This window comes from Aquila chrysaetos, chromosome 3 (genome assembly GCF_900496995.4).
Source record: "Aquila chrysaetos chrysaetos chromosome 3, bAquChr1.4, whole genome shotgun sequence".
Taxonomy (NCBI): Eukaryota; Metazoa; Chordata; class Aves; order Accipitriformes; family Accipitridae; genus Aquila; species Aquila chrysaetos.
This window is the reverse complement of record NC_044006.1, coordinates 62,064,399-62,084,383: the sequence shown is the minus strand read 5'-3', so window position 1 is coordinate 62,084,383 and position 19,985 is coordinate 62,064,399. Positions and strand designations below refer to the sequence as shown.

The window sequence follows — 19,985 nt, the reverse complement described above, 5'->3', positions numbered from 1 at the left end:
AAATTTATTGTTTTAATATTCCTTTCTCCCATTTCTCCATCAAGGGATCTTCCATCACTAAATCAACATGACTCAGCCTGCTGCAAGAAGACAGAAAACAGGACAAGCACAGGCCATCCAAAAATAAAATGGAGCCAAAGAAGTCTCCTCTGCAATATTGACTTTTACTACAGCACCAAGATGACACAAGAGAGCTACTCTGTGAGGTCAACAGAAGAAGCAGATAGCAAGAAAAGCTTGTAATTGGTGTCAATATGACAAGAAAGGGTGAAAATCATCCTGGTTTCCACGTTAAAGATAGAAATCTGAGGTCCTGCACAGAGCAGGAGCAGGTAATAGGGTCCCTCCAGCTCAGTGCCTTTATCATCACACTGGTCACAGAGGAAAGCAGGAAGGTTTGAGGGCAGATGTTTGCTTTGTGCTTTGCCCCTTTCTCTGTGCCCAAGGCCAGAAGGATACGAGCATCTCCTATCTCAGTGTCCACTGGCAATTTCTCACTGCCAGAGAAGGGAAATTTGGGCTCCGCAATACTGTCTCATGGGTGGCCCAAATGTACCATCCAAGGGAGAGGACAGAACGAGCTTCTTCAGCCTTCCCACATCAGCTGTCCATGTGGGAGCCACTAGATCTGCCCCTCCCTGTAAGTGCCCCGTCCAGCTCCTACAGGGTACCTGGAAGTGGTCTATTTCTAATAATGCTGAAGGAGTGTAGTCTCTGACGGTAGGTAGCATACAAAACCAGGGTAAAAATATGATCCAGAGGGTTTACAATCTAATTAAAGAGTTTAATTCTTTATACACACTGTAAAACTGAAAATCCAGGGTAGGTCCATTTGAAAACAAAGCAAACCAGATAAATGTGAGCTGTTTCACACTGGGCTATGGGCATATTTATGTGGAAGACCGAACAAATAAATTAGTGGTTTCTTTTCTGATAATGTAAATATTCCCAAGAACACTGGAGATCCCAGCGAAGTCATCTGGACGGGGATATAATGCAGTGCAGATGTGAAAGTGCTTGAAGGGAAAGAGGGCGCGTCCAAGCCTTTCCCGAGACTCTCCTAATACCCTTATGACAGTGATCTGCCTCAGTGTTGTTGTTGGCATGGCTTGCTCAGCAGCCATCACAGCCCAGCTCCATAATTGAAGCTACAGGCCCAATTCATTAAAAGAAGATTTACTGGTGTTAAGAGGGTTTTGTTATAGATCTTGTTTTCATAAATGGGGCTCTACAGTGCATTATGCTTGTGATTTACAGAGGAAAAAAAAACCCCTGAATTATGGGGAGAAGTGCATACGAGCAAGGTTCTTGGAGTGAGAGCAGTTTAGTATGGAAACGAGATGCGGATCTGGGGGAGAAGGAATTCAATCTCCTCCTATCTGCTGGTGTCCCAGGAGATGTCACAGCAAGACGCAACCGCACTGGGGTTGTTGTGGTGTTCTGTACACCACTCTGCTCCTGCTACTGTCCTGTGTGCTCCGGCAGCTCCAGGGTAGAGGTTGCAAGGTGCAGGGGGCCCAGCTCCCACTGCTCACTGCCTCCTAAGTGTAGCCTGTCCTGTCTTGGAGAACTGCTCAGCTCAGTGCTGAGACCCTGTAGATGTCTTCTACACTTAGGGTGGCTTTCCAAGCAGACTTGCAAGTACAGCCCAGCATGGTTAGCAGGGGGAGCTGCAGCTATAGTGCAAGTGACTATGGGAGCTATAGTGCCAGAGATGTGCTAGGCATCTGGGTATGGCGTAATAAATAATGTTTAGCAAATAGAGACCTAGGCAATATGAGTAGTGGAGTCTTGGGCATGTCATGTCTCATCCTAAAATGGATGCCTAAAAACCCATGCTCCCCAATTGCCCCCCTCTTTCCATTGACTACAAAGGGAGCCAGGGTGACTGGCCCCAGTCAAGATGAAGTCCCTCCACAGGTCCTGATTTAAGCCTAATTGCAATGTTCAAAACCCGGTTGCCTATGTGGCAGAATACAAACAGCATGGCTATGTACAGTGCTATCTACAAGGCAGGAGCAATACAACGCCTGGATCCAGATAGGGAAATCCTGAGGACAGACCAAAACTCTTCTAGTCCCCTTCCCCCTCCCCTTAAAAGAGTTTATGCCAATTAGCCTTTATGTCTAGAGTGTAAAACAATTGAGTAAATTATCCTGTTTTGTTACTGAACCCTTTAGGTTTCTGTTACTAAAAAAGCAGCTAAATTATTTTATCAAAAAACCGTGGAAGCTTCTAATTGTTATGGGTCTTGTCTCTCAAAATCCAAAAAAGGCTATCACGTAATTAACAAACCTAATGAGTAACGCACAGCTTAGTATCAGCCCCTTCGGAGCTGCTCAAAATCCACAACAGCCAGGAGTTAACAGACCTATAGTAGTCAACAAGGGAAATTGCTGTATGTTTTGATTTATGATGCTATGTTATAATTATTTTGCTCTTGCAATACCTGATATGCTATAGTGACCTACAAGTGACACACAGCTCTTCCAGAGGGTGTCCTGTATGCAGCCAAGCAATTTCCCTGGCCAGATCTTGTGCATGCAAACTATTTGCTGGAAACATTCAGTCACATCTTTACAAGTGATTCACTTACTATAGGGATATTATAAAGGCCAAAAAAGTTTGTAGGATTTTTAATAAAAAGGAAGTGTGAGGTGAAGCATTTACTGCCTTTAATTTAAGTTGTTCATGTTTCTCCAGCAATCAGGAGCTAGTTTCCAGGGGCCCTGCAGGTGTTCGAGTGCACAGTGGATTTGACAGGGTCTATTTTTTGTGCCAAGCAGTAGATTTTTAAGCAACATTTGGAAATGTTCACAGAAAAGAGCAGTTTTGGATTTGTACAACGGGAATGGTCATGCACAAAACCTGAAGCTAAGTTTCACTTGCCCAATGGGAGAACAGGGAGCAAAATCATCCTTATGAGTCAGGAATTCAGTCAATTCAGTCACTGTCCAAATACTGCATACTAGATACAGGCTGCTCCCAAATTGCTTTTGACAAGGAAGTTATTCAGCAAAAATGTTCTAAATGGTCATAATCTGCTTGTGGCCAATTCACAAAAGGAAAAAAAAGAGAACTCATCCAAATACAATCTTTATTCCAAAAAGTTTATTCTGTTCTAATCACATGGCAACAGTCAGGTATATGTACCCAGTCACACCTCACTGGCAAGCCATCAGCAATAGGACACCAGGAAAATCAGCCTTGATGCTTCAAATCCATGTTTTTCATTTGCAAACCTCTAAAGAACCATGTAGTGGAGGGGAAGATCCTGCATTTCAAATGCAAGCTGGCTGACAACAAGCAGTTAACTTGGACAAACCCCGCAGGAGTTGTTCCAGGGATGCATAGATGATGGCTGAAAACCATAGTTTTAGATCAATCATATTTGACAACCCAATTTCAGGGATGGGCTTTTTCCATGTTGGAACTGTAAAGTTAGAAACAGATTAACAAGCCTGTCTAATAATTGGCATTCCAGCCTGTCAGAGTCATATTATTGCACATAAAACTTCTGTTAGATAAACAATACAAAGGTTGCCAAGATGAGTATTCAAAAGCTAGGCAATACCAGAAATAAGGTCATTATGCTCTGTTTTAGCACTTTGAATGACACAGCCATGTTATCCTTCTGTGGCAGTCATCACTGTCGTGTCTGTCCTCCACAGAAAACAATTATTATTTTCAAGACAGTCTGTGAGATTAGCATTTCCATGAGTGAATATCCCATCTATACTCACCCATATAAATCATGACAGCCAGAGCTTGCCAGAAAATTGACTGCTCTGTTTGAAGTGTCTCTCACCTGATTTTTCAAGGTTTTTAAGCATGGCACCTCATCTGCCCAAAGCAGAGCTCCCACTGGCTTGCAATGGCACTACCTATTTCTTCAAAGACTATTTGAATGATGTGCCCCATGTCACCCAGGGAGAGAAAGACAGGGACAATCCAGCTTTCTGGGTTCATACTGTCCTTCCTGTCCCTGTGCTTCCTTGCCGCAATGTGCGCTCCCCTTGCATTTGTGCTCAGAGAGGATGGACTCTGGGAGGTACTAAAATCACAGTCTGTAAATGTATCTTGAAGACTGCTCTGGTGTTTCAAAGGCTGTTCTTTTGCTCCACGCTCTGTGCTATAGTCAGTTCTTTTGCAACATTGTGAGTCCTTTCCGGAGAGTGAAAGAACTGTCACTCATGCTACCCTGCCCACGCCCCCAAAAAAGGGCACTCAAGAATTTCAGACCATGAGGAAAAAAGCATTTTCCATCCTTAACTTGGATCTTGGAAGTAGCTCAAGCTGGATGTCTGGCATGGAAAACCTCCTGCCCAAACATTTTTAAAAGTTTGGCAAAATCAGAAGCAAGGAAGAACCAGGGTCTTACAACAGGGAAAACTGTTCCACCCAAATAATAAGTAGAGCTGCTAGATCTCTTCAAAATAGCACTTGATATAAGAATCTATAAGAGTTTCTCCACATAGGGTTCAAAGCTAATAAGCTAAGGACTGGTGTTTTATAAAGACCTAGAAGGATCACAGAGAATCCTCTACATTTTCCTGTAGACGTTCACTGAGATTAGACTGACACCAAGAGTTGTACTGAACTAAATCCGCAGCCAAAAAGTGATAGCGTCTCTTGGTTAATGTGAGTAGCCAGTCTCTTCAGATTGAAACACTAGATCTCTGTTCTACACTAACAACCTGTAGGACTAATTCACGGACTATTATTGATCACTTATTAAATCAAGGTGACAAAAAATATTCATACAAATCAGCTTCTTTCTTCCTGCAGATGGCTTCTTCAAAAATGCTACTGTTCATTTGCAGAAAGCCCTGGTCAGAAGAGGATGGAAAAGCATTAGTTTGACACTGACTGTCTGTGTGAGCATTGTCTCTCTTTACCTGTTTTTCTGAGGGCTAAAATGTGGGAACTGAAACAGTGACTCAAAAAAGTTCTGATTTAGTTATCTAATGTTAGATATGCTTGAATTTTTATCATCCCATATTCTGTTTCAGGTTCTTTGCTTTACACTCATCTGTATTCTTTTGGATTTAGTTTTCACTGATACATGTTTTCCCTAAAGCCTCTTGCACTGCAGGAAAGAAGAGCTCCCTGAAGACGGTTTTTGTAGATCTTTAAAATAATACTGGCTTACACATTAAAAGACAGACACAGCTGCAGTGAAGGGTACTAGGCTTTTGATCTTGAAAAAATAAGAACCTGGGTTTAAAGAACGTTCATTTTATGCAAATAAATCTGTGCAGAAAAACAGTGTAAGAGAAATCCGTGCCCTTTAGACACCAGGGAAAGCAGCTGGCCTGGCTCGCACAGGAAGCAGCCTGCAGGTGCTGGGAACCGGCCAGAGGGTGAGATTCTCAGCTGCCAGACTCAAACCTGGCCTTTGCCACAGCAGGAGCAGGAGGACGTGCTTGAGGAAGCGGGGCTCTTCTGGTAGCTGTCCCTGGAGAGACGTTCACCCCCTCCTGGCTCCAAGTGCTTGAAGGGAGCTCCTTGGCTCTTTGCATCTATCAGTCAAATGCAGATATCTATCAGGCTGGATGTTGCGTTTGTCTTTTCTTGTGAAGTAAAGCTTAATTTGAGAAATGTTTGTTCAGAGGTGATGGCTTGCAGGTATTTCCCTGTAGGGCAGCCTGTGTTCTGACTTTGGTCAGCTCAGAAAGAAGTCAGGTAAATGCTTCTGGAGAGCTGCAGAGGAGAGTCTGATTTATTACTCATTTGAAACAAGAGGAGTTTCTATTTGCAGGACTTGAAACCTTTTCTGTTTATTTATCTTTTTTTTTTTTTTGTCCTACTGTCATGACTATGGATTTTCTCCCTCTTCAGTGTCTTTTATATGAATATCCTGCCTTATCATAGGCAGTATTAGAAGGTAAGGGGAGACAAAAGGAGTGCAATTCCCACGTGTTTCTTCCCACCCAGGCACATCTGAAGTGCTTGGCCTTCATCTCCCTCCTATGGTCTGTAAAACCAAAGGGATCAGTATAGGTAAAAAACATTATGCTCTGTTGGGTGACTTGCAAAGGGCTGGCAATTCCAATGAGTGTGTAACGAGCCGAGGCTGACACAGCACAGGTAATGTGATGGCACTGTCTGCCTTTTGTGTCACTGCAGAGGAGGAGATGGACAGAGGCATCTGCCCACCTCCCAGCTAAGACAGGAAAGACAATATGTGTAGAGAGCTGGAAAAACAAACATTTTAAGAAAAACAGATGAGAAAGAATGGAAAACACACTCATAAAGATGTAGTGCTAGTACAACCTTTTCCTACCTTCAGATCTCAAAATACTTCACCATTTTATGAGATGGAAAGCACACAAAGCCCATTGCAAAGTTCATCAAACCTGTTTACATTAGAATCGATGGTGAAAAATTACCTTCATGCTACTGCACTCTTGAAATGTTCCTCTTTCTTCCTCCCAGCTCATCTTGTGACATGTTTCAATATAAATGTCCCCTTCCCCACAACAGAGGTTCACTGAGTTCAAAGGTTGGAGGAAAACTAAGGTAAATTTGGGATGGAGATGGGTTTCAGGAAAAATGGGGTTAATTTGGCAACATCTCTTTCAAACTTTGAGAAAAATGTGTAAGTGATGGGTGAGTTTACAGAGGAGCCAGACAATTAATTGTTCAGTTCACTGGGTGTTCCCAGTCATCCTGGGACCCAGCTCCCCATGAAAGAAATGCCAAGACACAGCTTTCCTCCTCCAGCATCAAGCTAACATGCCTAATCCCTTCCCAGCTATTCTTTAGCCATCTCAACACAATCAACAATGAAAAACAAAGCCAACCTCCACAGACTTTCATTTTACTCACTGCCTTCAAGCTATTTTCCACACAAGTGTGAAATGTCAAATTTGCCTACACTGGGTCTGAAACCACAGGACTGGGATCAGACAATTCAGTTGTGGTATCAAAGTCAGATGGGATTATGGGTTACATATTTGGGACCAGGGTATAGGATGGCTGGCATGAAAAGAGCTATGGAGCTCTGGCTGCTAGGGTTTGGCAAGTGGGAAGAAACTGTGGTTAATCCAATTTTGAAAACAGCCTCTTCTTGCTTTGCCTCCATGAGAACCATCACTGGAATAAATGCCAGGTCTTTTGAAATATTCATTAAAAATAAAAGATTCTCCCTTGCCAGAAACAGCCTGGAGTATGTAAATCCAACCTCATAATCTGGGTATGTACCAGGCAGAGCAGAGAGTCTGGCTGCCATGCATTGGCTTTTATTCTTTTTTGAGATTCTGGGTTATGTTTCAGTCTCTCCTTCTAAAAGAATCCTATTTTGTATAAATAATTTGATATTCAGTAAGAGTGGGAGAAACGTTGTCTATATAGGCCATTAGTTAGAGTAAACTGATTACTAATTACTGGCATCCCAGTTTAGAAAGAGGAAGTAATTAAAAACAGAGGGGTTTGGCCAGAGTGCAAGGTATAAATGAGAACAAGCCAGGCATGACACCAAGGGCAGGGAGGAAGGATGGCTACAGGAGGAAAACAGGATGCTCTGAAGGGGTTTACTGAAGGGTCAAATGTTGATGATGTTTTGGCCAAAGCGGAACTAGAGGTGTTATGTTCAGAACCAAGAGCAGATGACAGTGGAGACAGATGTTTTAAAAGGTCAGTGGTAGCCGGTGAATGTGGTGACACTGTTGAGTAATTTCACGTATGTTTTGTTGATCGCTTCCTAGTCCTGGGAAATCCTCTCACAGTATAGCTGTTGGTCCCCACGCACCCACGTGTCTCAGGGATGCTAGAAGGGCAAACTGGTTGATGGTAGTAGACGGACTGGCCACAGAGAAGAGCAACGCTAGGCCAGGTGCTGTATCGGTGCCTCTACAGACCTGAAGGGAGCTGCTGAGGTCAGGTAAATGCTCCCAGGTAGGACTATCGTAAGGAAAGTCACAGTGAAACTGGTTTCAGGACAGACGTGTATCGATACATGCCTCATAGGTAAATCCAAGGACGCGTGAGCTCCAGTGGAAGGTTTTTTGGAATTTTTTGTCTCTTTCCCGGTCTGCCAAACGATGCTTCTAACAGTGTGTCACAGGACCAGCTAGAGCAGCAAGCCACCACACCGAATCTACCTGGCCTCCCCACCCTCATCTGCCACTGGCTCTTTCTGCCCCCTGTCCAGGCTCCAGTTTAACAGGACTTGCAGCCCACCAGCTCCCACCTATCCCATCTGTCTCCCACCCAACCTCAACCTATCTCTGAATGCTCCTGCCAAATCCTATCGCCCCATCACAGCCTGTTTGCTTTTCAGCTGGCTCACAACCCCCTTTAATCTTTGGTAAAAGGTGCCTGGCCAGCACACAACCCCCTCCCCGCTGCACTCTTCCCCGTCCCCCACACTGCTCAGTAACCCCAAGGCCAGGATGACGGTGAGCAGGGTCAGGGTGGCGAATGGCCTCCCTGCCAGCTCGGCCTGTCGGGGCTGAGCCGCTTGGGTGGGCTGGTCATGACGGGCCCGGCAGCAGCTTTTCAAGGACCACCCCGCTCTGCCGCAGGGCCGAGGTCTCTCCTCCGCCTGGAACTAGGTGAGCTCCCCAGGGACCCTCCGGACTACCACTCCTCCTGCACCCCCTGCCTCAGCTCTCCGGTGTGCCTGGGGCGAGGCGGGGGGGTGATCCCCAGCACCCCGACCACGGTGTCCCCGCGTGTCCCAAGACCCTCGCTTCGCGCCTGCCGGCACCTCGCGGGGCCGGGGCCCTCTCCTTGGCCCTGCCCATGAGCCCCGGCCCGCGGCAGCCCCTCAGGCGCTGAGCCGCCCCCGGCAGCGCCCTCACCGCCGCCGCCGCCGCGGCGCGGGCGAGGGCGGCCGCGTCCCGCGCCCCCGCTCCCGGCCCGGCCCGGCCCGGCCCGGCCCGCCCGCGGCGCGCCCCGCAGGTGGCGCTGTTGCAAAGGCTGCCGCCGCCGGCGCGGCGGGAGGGTCGGTCCCCGCGGCGGGGCACGGCTCCGGAGAGCCGGCGAGGGAGAGCGGCGAGGTCCGCTGGCCCGCCGCCTGCTCGGGGAAGCGCGGCCGGCGGCAGCGGGGACGGCGGGGTCAGCGGCTCTGCCCGCCGGGACTGCAGCGCGGTTTTTCGCAAGGCTGCGAGGAAGGCTTGAATTTACCTGCGTTTCCCCCTTTCTGACAAAGCCTCGCGATCCCGAGGGACGCTGGGGTATCCCTGAGGAGGCTGTGCAGAGCCAGGGTGCCACGAGATGGGCAGTATTCTCAAAGACTTGGCAAACTGTGGCCTCTTCTCGTCACGTTTTCCCTTACATAAAGAACACCAATAAAACAAAAACAAAGAGCAGAGTAATTTTTCACTGACAGACTTCCTTCTGCGGAAAACAACCGACCAACCATGGTGGCAGGCCCGAGGGCAGCCTTACCCCACATGAGAGACCTGCAGCCCCCTGGACACAGTGTTGACACAAAATGGCACCCTCCCCGGCAGTGGTGCCGCGGCTCCGGGTGTGGGAAACCCTGGTGTCTCCTCACAGATTTTGGCTTAGGGTTGGGGTTCGTCTCGAGAGGGATCAGGGCAGCCCTGTGTGGGGCAGCGATGGCTGCCAGCTGTGCGGGGTTGCAGTGGCGCTGGGGCCGTGGCCCAGCGGCTGTGCCTCTAAGAGGATTTGTGAGGAAGGGGCGGCAGCGCCTCGTTGTCTCCGCTTGGCTGCTCTGCGTGAGGGAGAGATGGGGAAGCGAGATCTGAGTCCTGCTGAAGGGGTGCTGCGGGCTGGCCAAACGGGAGGGGAAAGGGCCGACTCCCTGATGGGCCGCTGAGGCCGGTGAACGGTTGTCATGCCCTGCTGTGTAAAACAGGGTGGACACCGAAAGGGGGAAACAAGTGCTTGACAAAGGTGAGCCAAAGTTAAGGGAGACACACTTCGCAGCCCTGATCTTTGTCTCTGCTAATGTGTTCACCCTTGAGGGTGAAGAGTCCTTGAGAAGGACGTAGGGGAAAGAGGTCTGCCGCTGCATTCCCAGGCGTTTCCACCGAAAAGCACAGTCAAACCCAACTGTCAGAGCAAGAGCAGTGGTTACAAACCACCTGTAAAGGGGACACGCAAACTAACAACCACACTCCAGTGAGGTTTGTGGGCTGACAGGAGATCAGAGGTCAGCTGCCACCATTTTAAACAAGTTACTCTCCTGAAAGGAGCTTGGCTTTTTTACTGCCCTGCCTGCACGTAATTGAGTTTTTTGTTTCCCTTCTCAGCTCGATCTCTTCGCTTCACTGCTCCACAGCTATTATGAATTCCTTGAGCTATTTATATGGTTCAAATGTACCTATGCTGCCTAAAAAAATCCTTAAGGCAGAGTTTTAGGAAATTGGTCAGAAGTCTTAGAAACTGAGTCATTAGGGATGGGTTGAACTTTGCTTTTTTCTTCCAGCTGCCTGCTGTGTGTTTGTCAGATAGGGATTGAACTGAGAAAGGGTCTTGGAGTTCAAACGCCTTCCCTGCTGCAGCAAGGTGGAGCATGGCACAGGATGCAGCTTATCACAGATAACAGCTGTGTGTAGCAGGGGTCTTCACTTCCCTCTCCCATGCTGCTTGCTCAGCTCCCTGCCCCTCCCGCGCATGCTGCGTGGAGGGAGGCTGGGGTAGGATACAGTTTTCAGACCCATTAACAGCATTTCAGCCAGCTGAAGTCTGTGTCACAGGGCATATCCTGCTGATTCAGCAGTAGAGGGTAGTTCCTATCTCAGGGGGAAGGAGAATAAAAGGGAAATAAATCTCCTTTGCTTTAGGAAGCATGAGTTACACCTTTCAACCCTGCCTGGGTGAAATGTGGACCTATATTACAAAACTCTACTGCTTCACTCACATAGCTACGGAAGTGTAATTTCTAAGCAGTAAACAAAGCTGTACAGATATGTATGTAGTCACCAACATTTGCCAACCACTGAATTATAACTTCAGCTGGAATAAATACTCTGCTCTGCAGAGCTGTGTGCACACCAGGCTTTGGTTGTTGTGGTATGAAAGATTGGGGGTGGGGGGAATATGGAGGTGATCAGATCAAAAAAATAATAAAATTACTTTTGGGGGGGAGGAAGGGGGTTTTCAAAGAGCATTTCAGGAGGTTTGAAATGTATCCACAATTGTTTCATTATTCCCACTCCCCCCAAATCCTCTTTCTAAATCTGTTACCAAAAACATTATCCAGGGGTTATTAAAACACCAACACCATAGCCAATAATCATTTGCAATAATAAAAATGCAAAGTATGCAGCAATAAAAGGCACAATGTTCTCCATGAACATCCCCTTATTACAAGAGTTGACAGCATTCATGAATTTTGTTTTTCACTTCTCCAGGGGAATAAAGGATTATTTTTACATAAGGAATGTTCCTGTTTAAAATCTGGCCCAGGAGCTTGGTGGCCTCTGTTTGACTGTCCTGACTCACCTCCCCACAGTGAATGTGATTCTTGGGGGCAGGGGAAAGGGCCCTGTATTTTTGGCATGGTGCTGATATCCTTCAGGGGACCTTTGGCTGAAGTGACCAAATTATATGAGAGCTGCTTAGGGTAAGAAGGGTGTTACAGGAACATGGACATGTGTCTGCACTGAGAGGGAGAACGAGCTGAAAAGTAATGCAGAAAGAATAAAAAGTTTTGTGGGTATTTTTCAGCCTTGGGCACTCAAGAGGAGGCTGAGAAGGGAAGGAAGTAAGAAAAGCAGCATATCATGAAGCGAAGAGAGCAGTGACATTTTACAGCAGCCGAAGATCTCCTCCACAGTGTTTGCACTCCTTTCATGTGGTGTTATCAGAGTTCTTTGCGAGAGTTTATTATCGTGTTCTCCCAGACAGAAAGCAGACAGCCATCCTGTGACCCACATCCTGAGTTTTACAGCCCTCCTTGTCCTGTGCCATCTGGGGTATTTATAGTGTGACCCACCACTGGGAGAGCAGAGGACTTCCTTTATACTCTAAACATTATGCTACAATAATAATGAGAAACTGGGACAAATGACAAGCCTTCCTGCCCACAAAATGTCGTAACCCTGCCACTTCAAATGGCATGAGCTGGCTAGGTCACCATGCTGTTTGCTCAGCGGGTTTCAGGTTACTGGCTGCTGTTGCTGCTGTAGCCAAACTGAGGCTAAAGGCTGTACCTGGGGCAGTACATGGAAAGAGAGTCTAAATGCTCTGCAGACTAAATGGAGGAGGGAAGGTGTAAGAGGAGAAGCTGAAGCTCCAGGGTTAGGGCAACATCTGTCCACCCAGCCCTTCCCAAGGACTGTCTGTTAAATCAACGGCAAAGGCAGCTACAGCTAGCCTTTGAAGTACACTGCTACAGAGCAGCAGTATAGCACCCCAAACACATTTAAGGGTTTTTTTTCCTATTGTTTTTTGCAAACATTTGCCGTGATCTTGGTTATCGTTACAAGAAGTGTTCTTATTTTAAGGGGTAAAAGGAGGGAGTTGGCTTCCTTTCTTTCTGCATCACCCCCCTGAGGTAAGACACTTCTGCAGGCTGGCGTTAGCACCTCACTGCATAAATGGTGCAAAGGGGTTCCCAGGGGCTGTTTTTCTCTCCCTCGAGAAAGGGAAGATTCCAAGCAGAACAGGGAGAGCTTATAGAGCTTTAGCGGAACTGGGGCATGCATACCATTGTTACCCAGAAAAGGTCAAACATGCTCTAGGGCTGTAAGAGGTCAGTGGGAGAGATAAAGAAGATGAGGTGTGTGTAGAGTAAGATAAGAGCTAAGGGTCTTACTCAATTAGCCAAGGGTCAGGCATGTGTGGGCTAGTGTGGCAAAGGGTGAGGGAGCTGGTGGCTCTCCAACTAGTGCTGGAGAGGTGGTGAAGGAAAGCCCTGCAGCTGGGAGGGGTTTTGGTTAACTTCACATAAACCTTCTGAGTGAGGGCTGAGCAGCATCCGCTCACCCTTAGCCGCTCCTACGTGTTCCCACTGACTTGCTTTGCAGGCCAGGGTGGGCCTGAGCACTTACAGATTTGCCTGGAGGGAGCATAGACTATGTCGGCCAGCCCCTGTCCCTGTCTGGTGGCAGACAGCAGAACATCTGCCTGCCTGAAGTACGTCATGGGAGTGCTGGCCAGGTAACATCCAAGAGCAAAAGCGAGAGATGGCTCCCTGCTGGTGTATCCCAAGGGCCAGCATCAGCCTTGGTACAGCTGCCTACCTCTTTGCAGAGAGGGTGGGTGTGGGTGGGTGGGAGCACTTGCAGAAAGGTCTCTGCCCTCATGCCTTCACCTTTCCTACTGGGCTGTGTGTGTAGGTTCCCCAACACATGTCCAGCCCCTTGCTTTGAAGCATCAGGTCTAGGAGTAACAGGACAATTTGTCCTAGGCACCCTGGGGACTTCCTCCTTTTGAGGCTGATAGCAAATGGGCCAATTCTGTTATGTGTATGGCTACTTCTGGAAAAAGTAATGAACAATATGTGTGAATTGATGTAGGGACCAAAACTAAGGTGAAGAGCAGAAACAAAAAAACCCCACCCATCAGCAATTGGAAAGAACTGAATGCCTGCCTTCTCCTACCAGCAGAAAAAAGTAGGAAAATTGTTTTCTAGACTCAAATTGAGTGGAAGATGGGATTATGCTGGATTAGAGATTTTTATACTTCAAGCAGGTGGGGAAGGAGAGGGTATAGTGAGATCAGATTGGCTGCATGATGAAAAGAAAAGGAGAGCAGAACTGCCACAATGATTTCCATCTTCAGCCTCCTGAGATCTGTTGGGTCTTTTGTTCCACAGGTTTGTTGTTGTTTGACAGGTGAGGAGTACCAGGGTGAATCCATTGCTTCTACACAGCAATGTATGTGAGCATGACAGTAAGGTCTAACCTGCTTGTGAGCTAGTGACAAAAGACAGAGCTGCACATTCTAGCCATGAGCAGCAGCCTACACTTTTGCCTGAAAAAAAAAGATTTTTTTTTTTAATATTAACTTGATAACTTAGCTCTCTTGAAGTCCTATCAGCACAGATACAGAGCATGCCATTCTTTACTGCAATGTAGCCAAAGTAAACTGTCCCAGTGCCATATCAACCTGTGCAAAGGGAGTGGAAAATACTCACATGGAGTGGAAAATGCTCTGACACCATAGGTTTACCCAGTGCAAATGGCTGGTTGCCAGGCAGTAAAGGAGGAATGGACTCTTGCACAGAGGCAGAACATACTCTAAAGGTAGCAAACAAACAGAACACAACGTGGAAATGAGTAACCTACAGTTTGTGCCTATTTGAGAAATTGTGGATGTGGAAAGTAATTTTTTCAAGTAAACACAGTTTCTGTACCTGATAGTGTAACAGGCCAGTCACAATATCAGGTTTTGAAGTAGCAATCCCCTGGAGAATACTGCAGCCTTTTAACACTTCACCAATACATTTATCTTTCTGATAACAACATCACAGAGGAGCATATCCATGCAAAATCTTTATTTGGAGAATGTCTCCTTTTTACTAACAGCACTCCTGCGGTTTACATGTAAGCAAGCCCAGAAACACAGTATTTGCGTTGTGCAGAAAAAATACAAAGAAAATTCTTAAATCACACTCATCTTCCGATATAATATAAATTGTATTGTAATTGCTTACCCCTATTTCCTCTCTTGTTATCCCTCTAAATATGCCCTTGGGCTAGTTAGAGCAGAAAACCATGGCAATGACATAGTATTAGTTTTGGAGATAGGCCACAGTATCTTGAAAGTCAGTGTGGAGAATTATCTGCATTGTGTAAGGACAAAGACACAAGGATACTGATATACTGTCTAGCACATATATCTTCTTGTTTTCCTTCCAGGTTAGGAATGGCTTTTGGAATGGTTCTGATTATTTTCTCTGCTTGTCCAGAGCTTGGGAGAAGGCTGAGATTGCTGCTGTTGAGGGTAGAAGGTTCCTCCTTCATTTTATAATCTGCATGTTATTGTGGTTTCTCTTGGCTGGGAAATTTCATTTTTATTTCTAATCTCAGCCATGTGTCTGTCAATTCTGACTTGAGTTCCCTTCACCCTCTCCCTGCTGTGCAGCTCTGCAAGCCATATTGCAAACATATTTTTCAGCATGGGTGGGAGGTAGCATTGTGGTTTGGGGCTTTGCTATTGATATCAGGATTTCCCTTTTTCTTTGTTTGAAACATTTTTTTCTTCAAAAATAGAGTTGATGGTAAACAGCTTTCGTTTAGTCCCCAGGGAGAGGTGCAGTGAACATTTTTGTGCAAGTTTGAATAAGAGAATTAAATCACAATTTCCCAACTTTTCTAATGAATTCAATGATATAGTCATCATCTCATGAAATCTTCAGCTTGATCCTTTATTGGGATTATGCAGAAGAATAGAAGCTTAAACTTTGTAGACTCCACTTGTAATTAAATCTCACTCCAGTAAATTAGGACTGCAGCATCGTGGCTTATTGCCAGTGGAGGGAAATTAGGGGATCGTTTGATCATCAACCAAGAAAATACCAATGTTGACCAAAAGGACAGCTCTACAGAAAACATTCAAAAGGCTGACAAGCTGTCAATCCTTTCCATTCCTTTTAATACCGTTTTGTCTCTCTTCTTTGAGCTGATGGCTCCTGCCAAGTAAAGATTCACTTCTCACATATACTTGCCTCTATCAGATCTTGAACCTGAACAAAAGTGCCCACTTTGCAATCGCAAGAACTTCTGCCATTTAAAATGCAAGAACATTTAACTTCTACTTTTCTCCCAATCACTCCACTATTTTTTCCTTTGAAAAGGGGCAGTGAAGAAAATGCCAACATTTTAACCCAAAGAGAAGGTCGAGCACTATAAAACTAACATTCAGCTGGCTGTCCATGTGGCAAAGGCAACAGAATGTTGACCCTAGATATTAATATTGATTTATGATATTAAACAGAAATATTTTGCCAAATTATAATATTTATATGTAAGTAAGCTTGATGGGACTGGTTATTTTCGAAGGGTGACAGATCAATTCTGTTACTTGACCACTTGAAGCATATGCTGTCATTCACGCTTTTCAAGAGTTATTGGATGTTTCAGTATATAGACCATTTGCTCCCAACATCAGGAGCTGAGTCAAGGAAACTCGGATGGTTTCAATATGTGATACAGTTGTTTGCAGTAACAACTAACCTGCTGTAAAACCTGTGGTATGAAATACAACAGTCCTTCTTATGCCTAGGGAAGGTTTCTTGAGTTAGTAGCTGACAAGCGATGCTTAGCCAGGCATATTGCCGGGCATTTCAATTACCAGTGATCTCGAGTCATTCAGAGGGATTTCCCTCCTTTGCCTCCCCCATCCCACCCAGTTTAGCTGTGATGGCAGTGGGATTTGAAACACAGACTTAAGAGCTCTTCTCAGACCACGCTTCTGTCTAGTTCAAAATGCCTCTCGCAAGGAGACTGGAGTGGCGTCCGAAAGCAGCGATTCTTCGTGGAAACAAACTTCCAGTTCGTGCTCAGGGGAACCGCACGAGGGAGCGCTTTCACCTTCAAAACCTGGCCCCGAACACCTCCTCCCTCCGCAGCCCTCCGCTGCTGCGCCGGCGGGACTTGCCTTTCTTTGTCGGCATGGGCGAGTACAGCTGGACTCGGACGATTCAGAAGCCCCGAAGCTCACGGGTGACTCTTCTTTCTCAGACAGAAGATAAGAGCCTGAAACTCTGGGTTCGCTGTGTACCTTCCTGGCACCTTAGCACTGCCACCAACTGCTGTTACTGTCACTAACCCCTTAGGCTGACTCTCCATTCTGGATTTCAGCAGGCTAAATGGAAGGAGATGGCAGGTCCTATTTAGCTATGCATCTCCTGAGGAGTCTCCCCATTAAACTTTTTTGAAATGCATAAACCAGGCATGGGGTTTTTGCATGAATTTCTGAGAATGCTCATGAAACCAGTATCTTCCCAACCAAGCACTTTGATAACCCGACATCCAACCTCAGCTTCCCTAGCTGCAGTAGTACAGCAACAGCACAAGCTGGATACACGACAGCTTGGAACGACGTGATTTCTGAGGTTCTAGCTCTGCTCTTCCTCCTGAGAATAAAGATAAATGCACAGTTCTTCACTGCTGCTCTGCAGTCACACAACTGCATTGCAGGAGGCACTGGAAACAGACTGCCACAACCTCCTCCTCTGCATCTGCTCAGCCCTGAGCTCCTGCCCTTGCCATTACAGTGACAGTTGTTGCCATGACAGTTTAATGCACCCATTGACACAGGCACTGAAAGTCACCATTTACTGTTTTTTAACTACATCTGGTGTAAAAGGAGCTTGCTGTTGACTGCTGTTTGCAACTGGCAAAAGGCTTCTGGAAAAGTGTTCAGCTATGGTACCATCCAGCCCAATCTGATAGCTGACATTTTAATTATGGCATGGGTACTGTAGAAACACAGAGGCACAATCATTCATAAAACTGTACTCCATGTTTTTCTTAGTTGTCTGTATCATAGTATCAAATGGAACAACCAGTGTTGTTAGAGGAATACACCATTTTTAAAGCAGTACTAACTGTAGTAACTCCAGTCTTTTATCCACTGGTCAGTCACATACTACTGGAAAACAAAGCTTACTAATTTTCTAGGTTTTCATTTCTCATTCTTAGCCAATAAAACCTTCCCTGCAATATTGCTGCTTCCTATTTCTTTCTTTCTTTCTTTTTTTTAAGATCTTGGCTGTTTATGTGCTTTGGAAAAGTAATTACTTGACATGACTGATGAAACAGACATGTTGCAGAATCAATTAATGCCCCCCCCCCCCCAAGAAAATAAAATGCACAGAAAACTCTTGTTCCACAGAAGCATGAACTGAAGGTAGCAGGACTGGTTATATGGGATAATTTACAGTTCTCCAGAAATCAAGGACAAACTAAAACTTTCAAGCTATTGCTAGGCATTTCAGCTTTTCTAGTAAGTGGGATGATGAGAGCTGAAGCAGTTCTTTTTAAGAACTGGTTTTTTATGGGCAGAATTGGGGTGGGGGGAAGGGGTGAAACATGTTTTGTAGCTGTTTACTAGCCCCCAGATGTCCTAGATGGTGATGAAGAAAGGTGGATATAGTAAGAGTAGTGGGAACAGTTTGTCAACAAGTATTGCTACACAACATGCACGAGAGTTAACAAAATAAATTATACAACACATTTTCTTTTCAAACAAGCTTTAAATAGTCCATATGTAACAGAATCATGTGTTACAGACAAGAAATTCTTGCTGCCAAAACACAGGATGAGTGTTTTTCCCCATCGTTCTTTCCAAATTACAGACTTAGGAAAAAATATTTCAAGAAATTAGAAGATTTTAAAAAATAAAATTATGCTAAAACCCAGAAAAGGTCAGTAGAATAGACCAGTGAAGTACATGAAAAAGTCATCAGAAGAATGTTAGTACACAGGTACTTATAAAAAAACACACAGGAGTGGACATAAAGGCTTTAAAGACACAGATACTATGCAGGCTAATTCAGTAGCAAAGAGCAGAATGCACAGGCTTTATTATGAACTCTGTAATTCATGCATTTGTGTGTGCAGGTAAAATATACTTAAAGCCATGTATTTAAATGCCATCAAGAAGACACCTGAACTCCTCCCCAGCAACATCAGTTGACTTCAGGGAAGAATTAAACCTAGTTTTGTTTATTTTTATACACTGGCCTAATCCAAACCCATAATCCGTAAAAGGGGACAAAGTAAAAGAAGGAAACCAGGTATTTTATCTGAGCCGTTCAGACACACCGGGACAAAGATCCAAACCCACTTTTTGGTAATCACGGTCACTGGAGTATAATGGCAGCAACACCAGCCTGGACTGTTCTCAGCTGTGTTTCAGAAAGTGGCTCCAAGAAGAACAATCCAAGGGTTGAGTGGCGAAAAATAGAAATTCACCCTGTAGTACATACATACATACATACATACATGGCTCTTTTCAGAACAAAATAAGGTGGCACTACTGAGTATGTGGCAATATGGAGTGTGCATTAAGATATACAAGTGAAATCTGCTTGGGGCACCTTCACTCAAAGGGATAAGTCTTCTTAAAATATAATAATAATAATAATAATAATAATAATAATAACACTTCTTTATACTTGCCACTTGTTAGCAATTGTTTACATCGTAGAAAAATAGATAGTATTCTGTAACAAGAAATATAGTTACTTTGTTAAAATGGGCTATTTTAAACCAGCTACTATTCTTTCATATAAAGAATTTCTAAACAACAAAACAAAAATAGGTAATACTGAGTGCAAAACAGCCAGTGGTATACTTTGCATTGGTTTGAAACACTAGTTGCCAGCTACTATAATAATTACACGTTCTGTACACTGTACTACAAAAGTCTTCCATCTTTTAGAAGCTTTGGGGTTTTTGCTTTTCTTCTCTCTAGGTGGCAAGTAAGTATTTAATCCGAGAAAATTCAGACTCTGGAAGTCAGAAATAATTTCACAATCAGTCTTCACTACCATTCTCTCACATTCCTTCCCCCATGTAGTGCAGCAGCACTTTGTACGTATGGCCAAAAATCCCTTAAGTTAAACAAAGTTTAGACTGTAGATAGTTAGAAGTTTAGCTTATAAATTCACATTCTTTTAAAAATCATTTCACTAATCTCCCACGTTCACATTTACACCAAAGAGAAAGCTCAAAAGCCTCACTTCATGCATTTCATCATCCCCGCTGAAGACTGAAATAGTGTTCAGATAAAAACTCTTTGCCAACGGTAGGTATTAAGTCTTAACGCTACAAAGCCAGATGGTTCCAATGTAGAAGTCAGATTTTTCTGTGGTCTCCGCAACAGTTCCAGATACAAATAGCTAATTCCTAGTGGCAGTGGTAAAGGCATTATCAGTACACCATGAACACCACAAATGGAGGCAATTTCCAAGCATCAAAGAACAAAAAACCAAAAAAAAGCACCTAGAAAAAAAATCAGTGAAACATTCTTAGTAGAGCTGAAATCTCTCTATTCTCTTCGTTCATCTCACACCTTTTCAACTTTGGTGGGGTCATACGTATCTGAAAAAA

At 45.0% G+C, this 19,985-nt stretch overlaps 1 protein-coding gene across 9 annotated transcripts in view; it reads right to left on the bottom strand.

Annotated features, from left to right (window-relative positions):
* Positions 1-17,608: 17,608 nt before the first annotated feature.
* JCAD (junctional cadherin 5 associated) overlaps positions 17,609-19,985 on the bottom strand; it is a 63,555-nt gene continuing 61,178 nt past the window's right edge. For all 9 annotated transcript variants that reach the window (XM_041122435.1, XM_041122440.1, XM_041122441.1 and 6 more), the window contains one exon: positions 17,609-19,976. In XM_041122435.1, the coding sequence (XP_040978369.1) occupies positions 19,942-19,976 (35 nt within the window). In that variant the 3' untranslated portion in view covers positions 17,609-19,941. The remainder of the gene's footprint in view (positions 19,977-19,985) is intronic.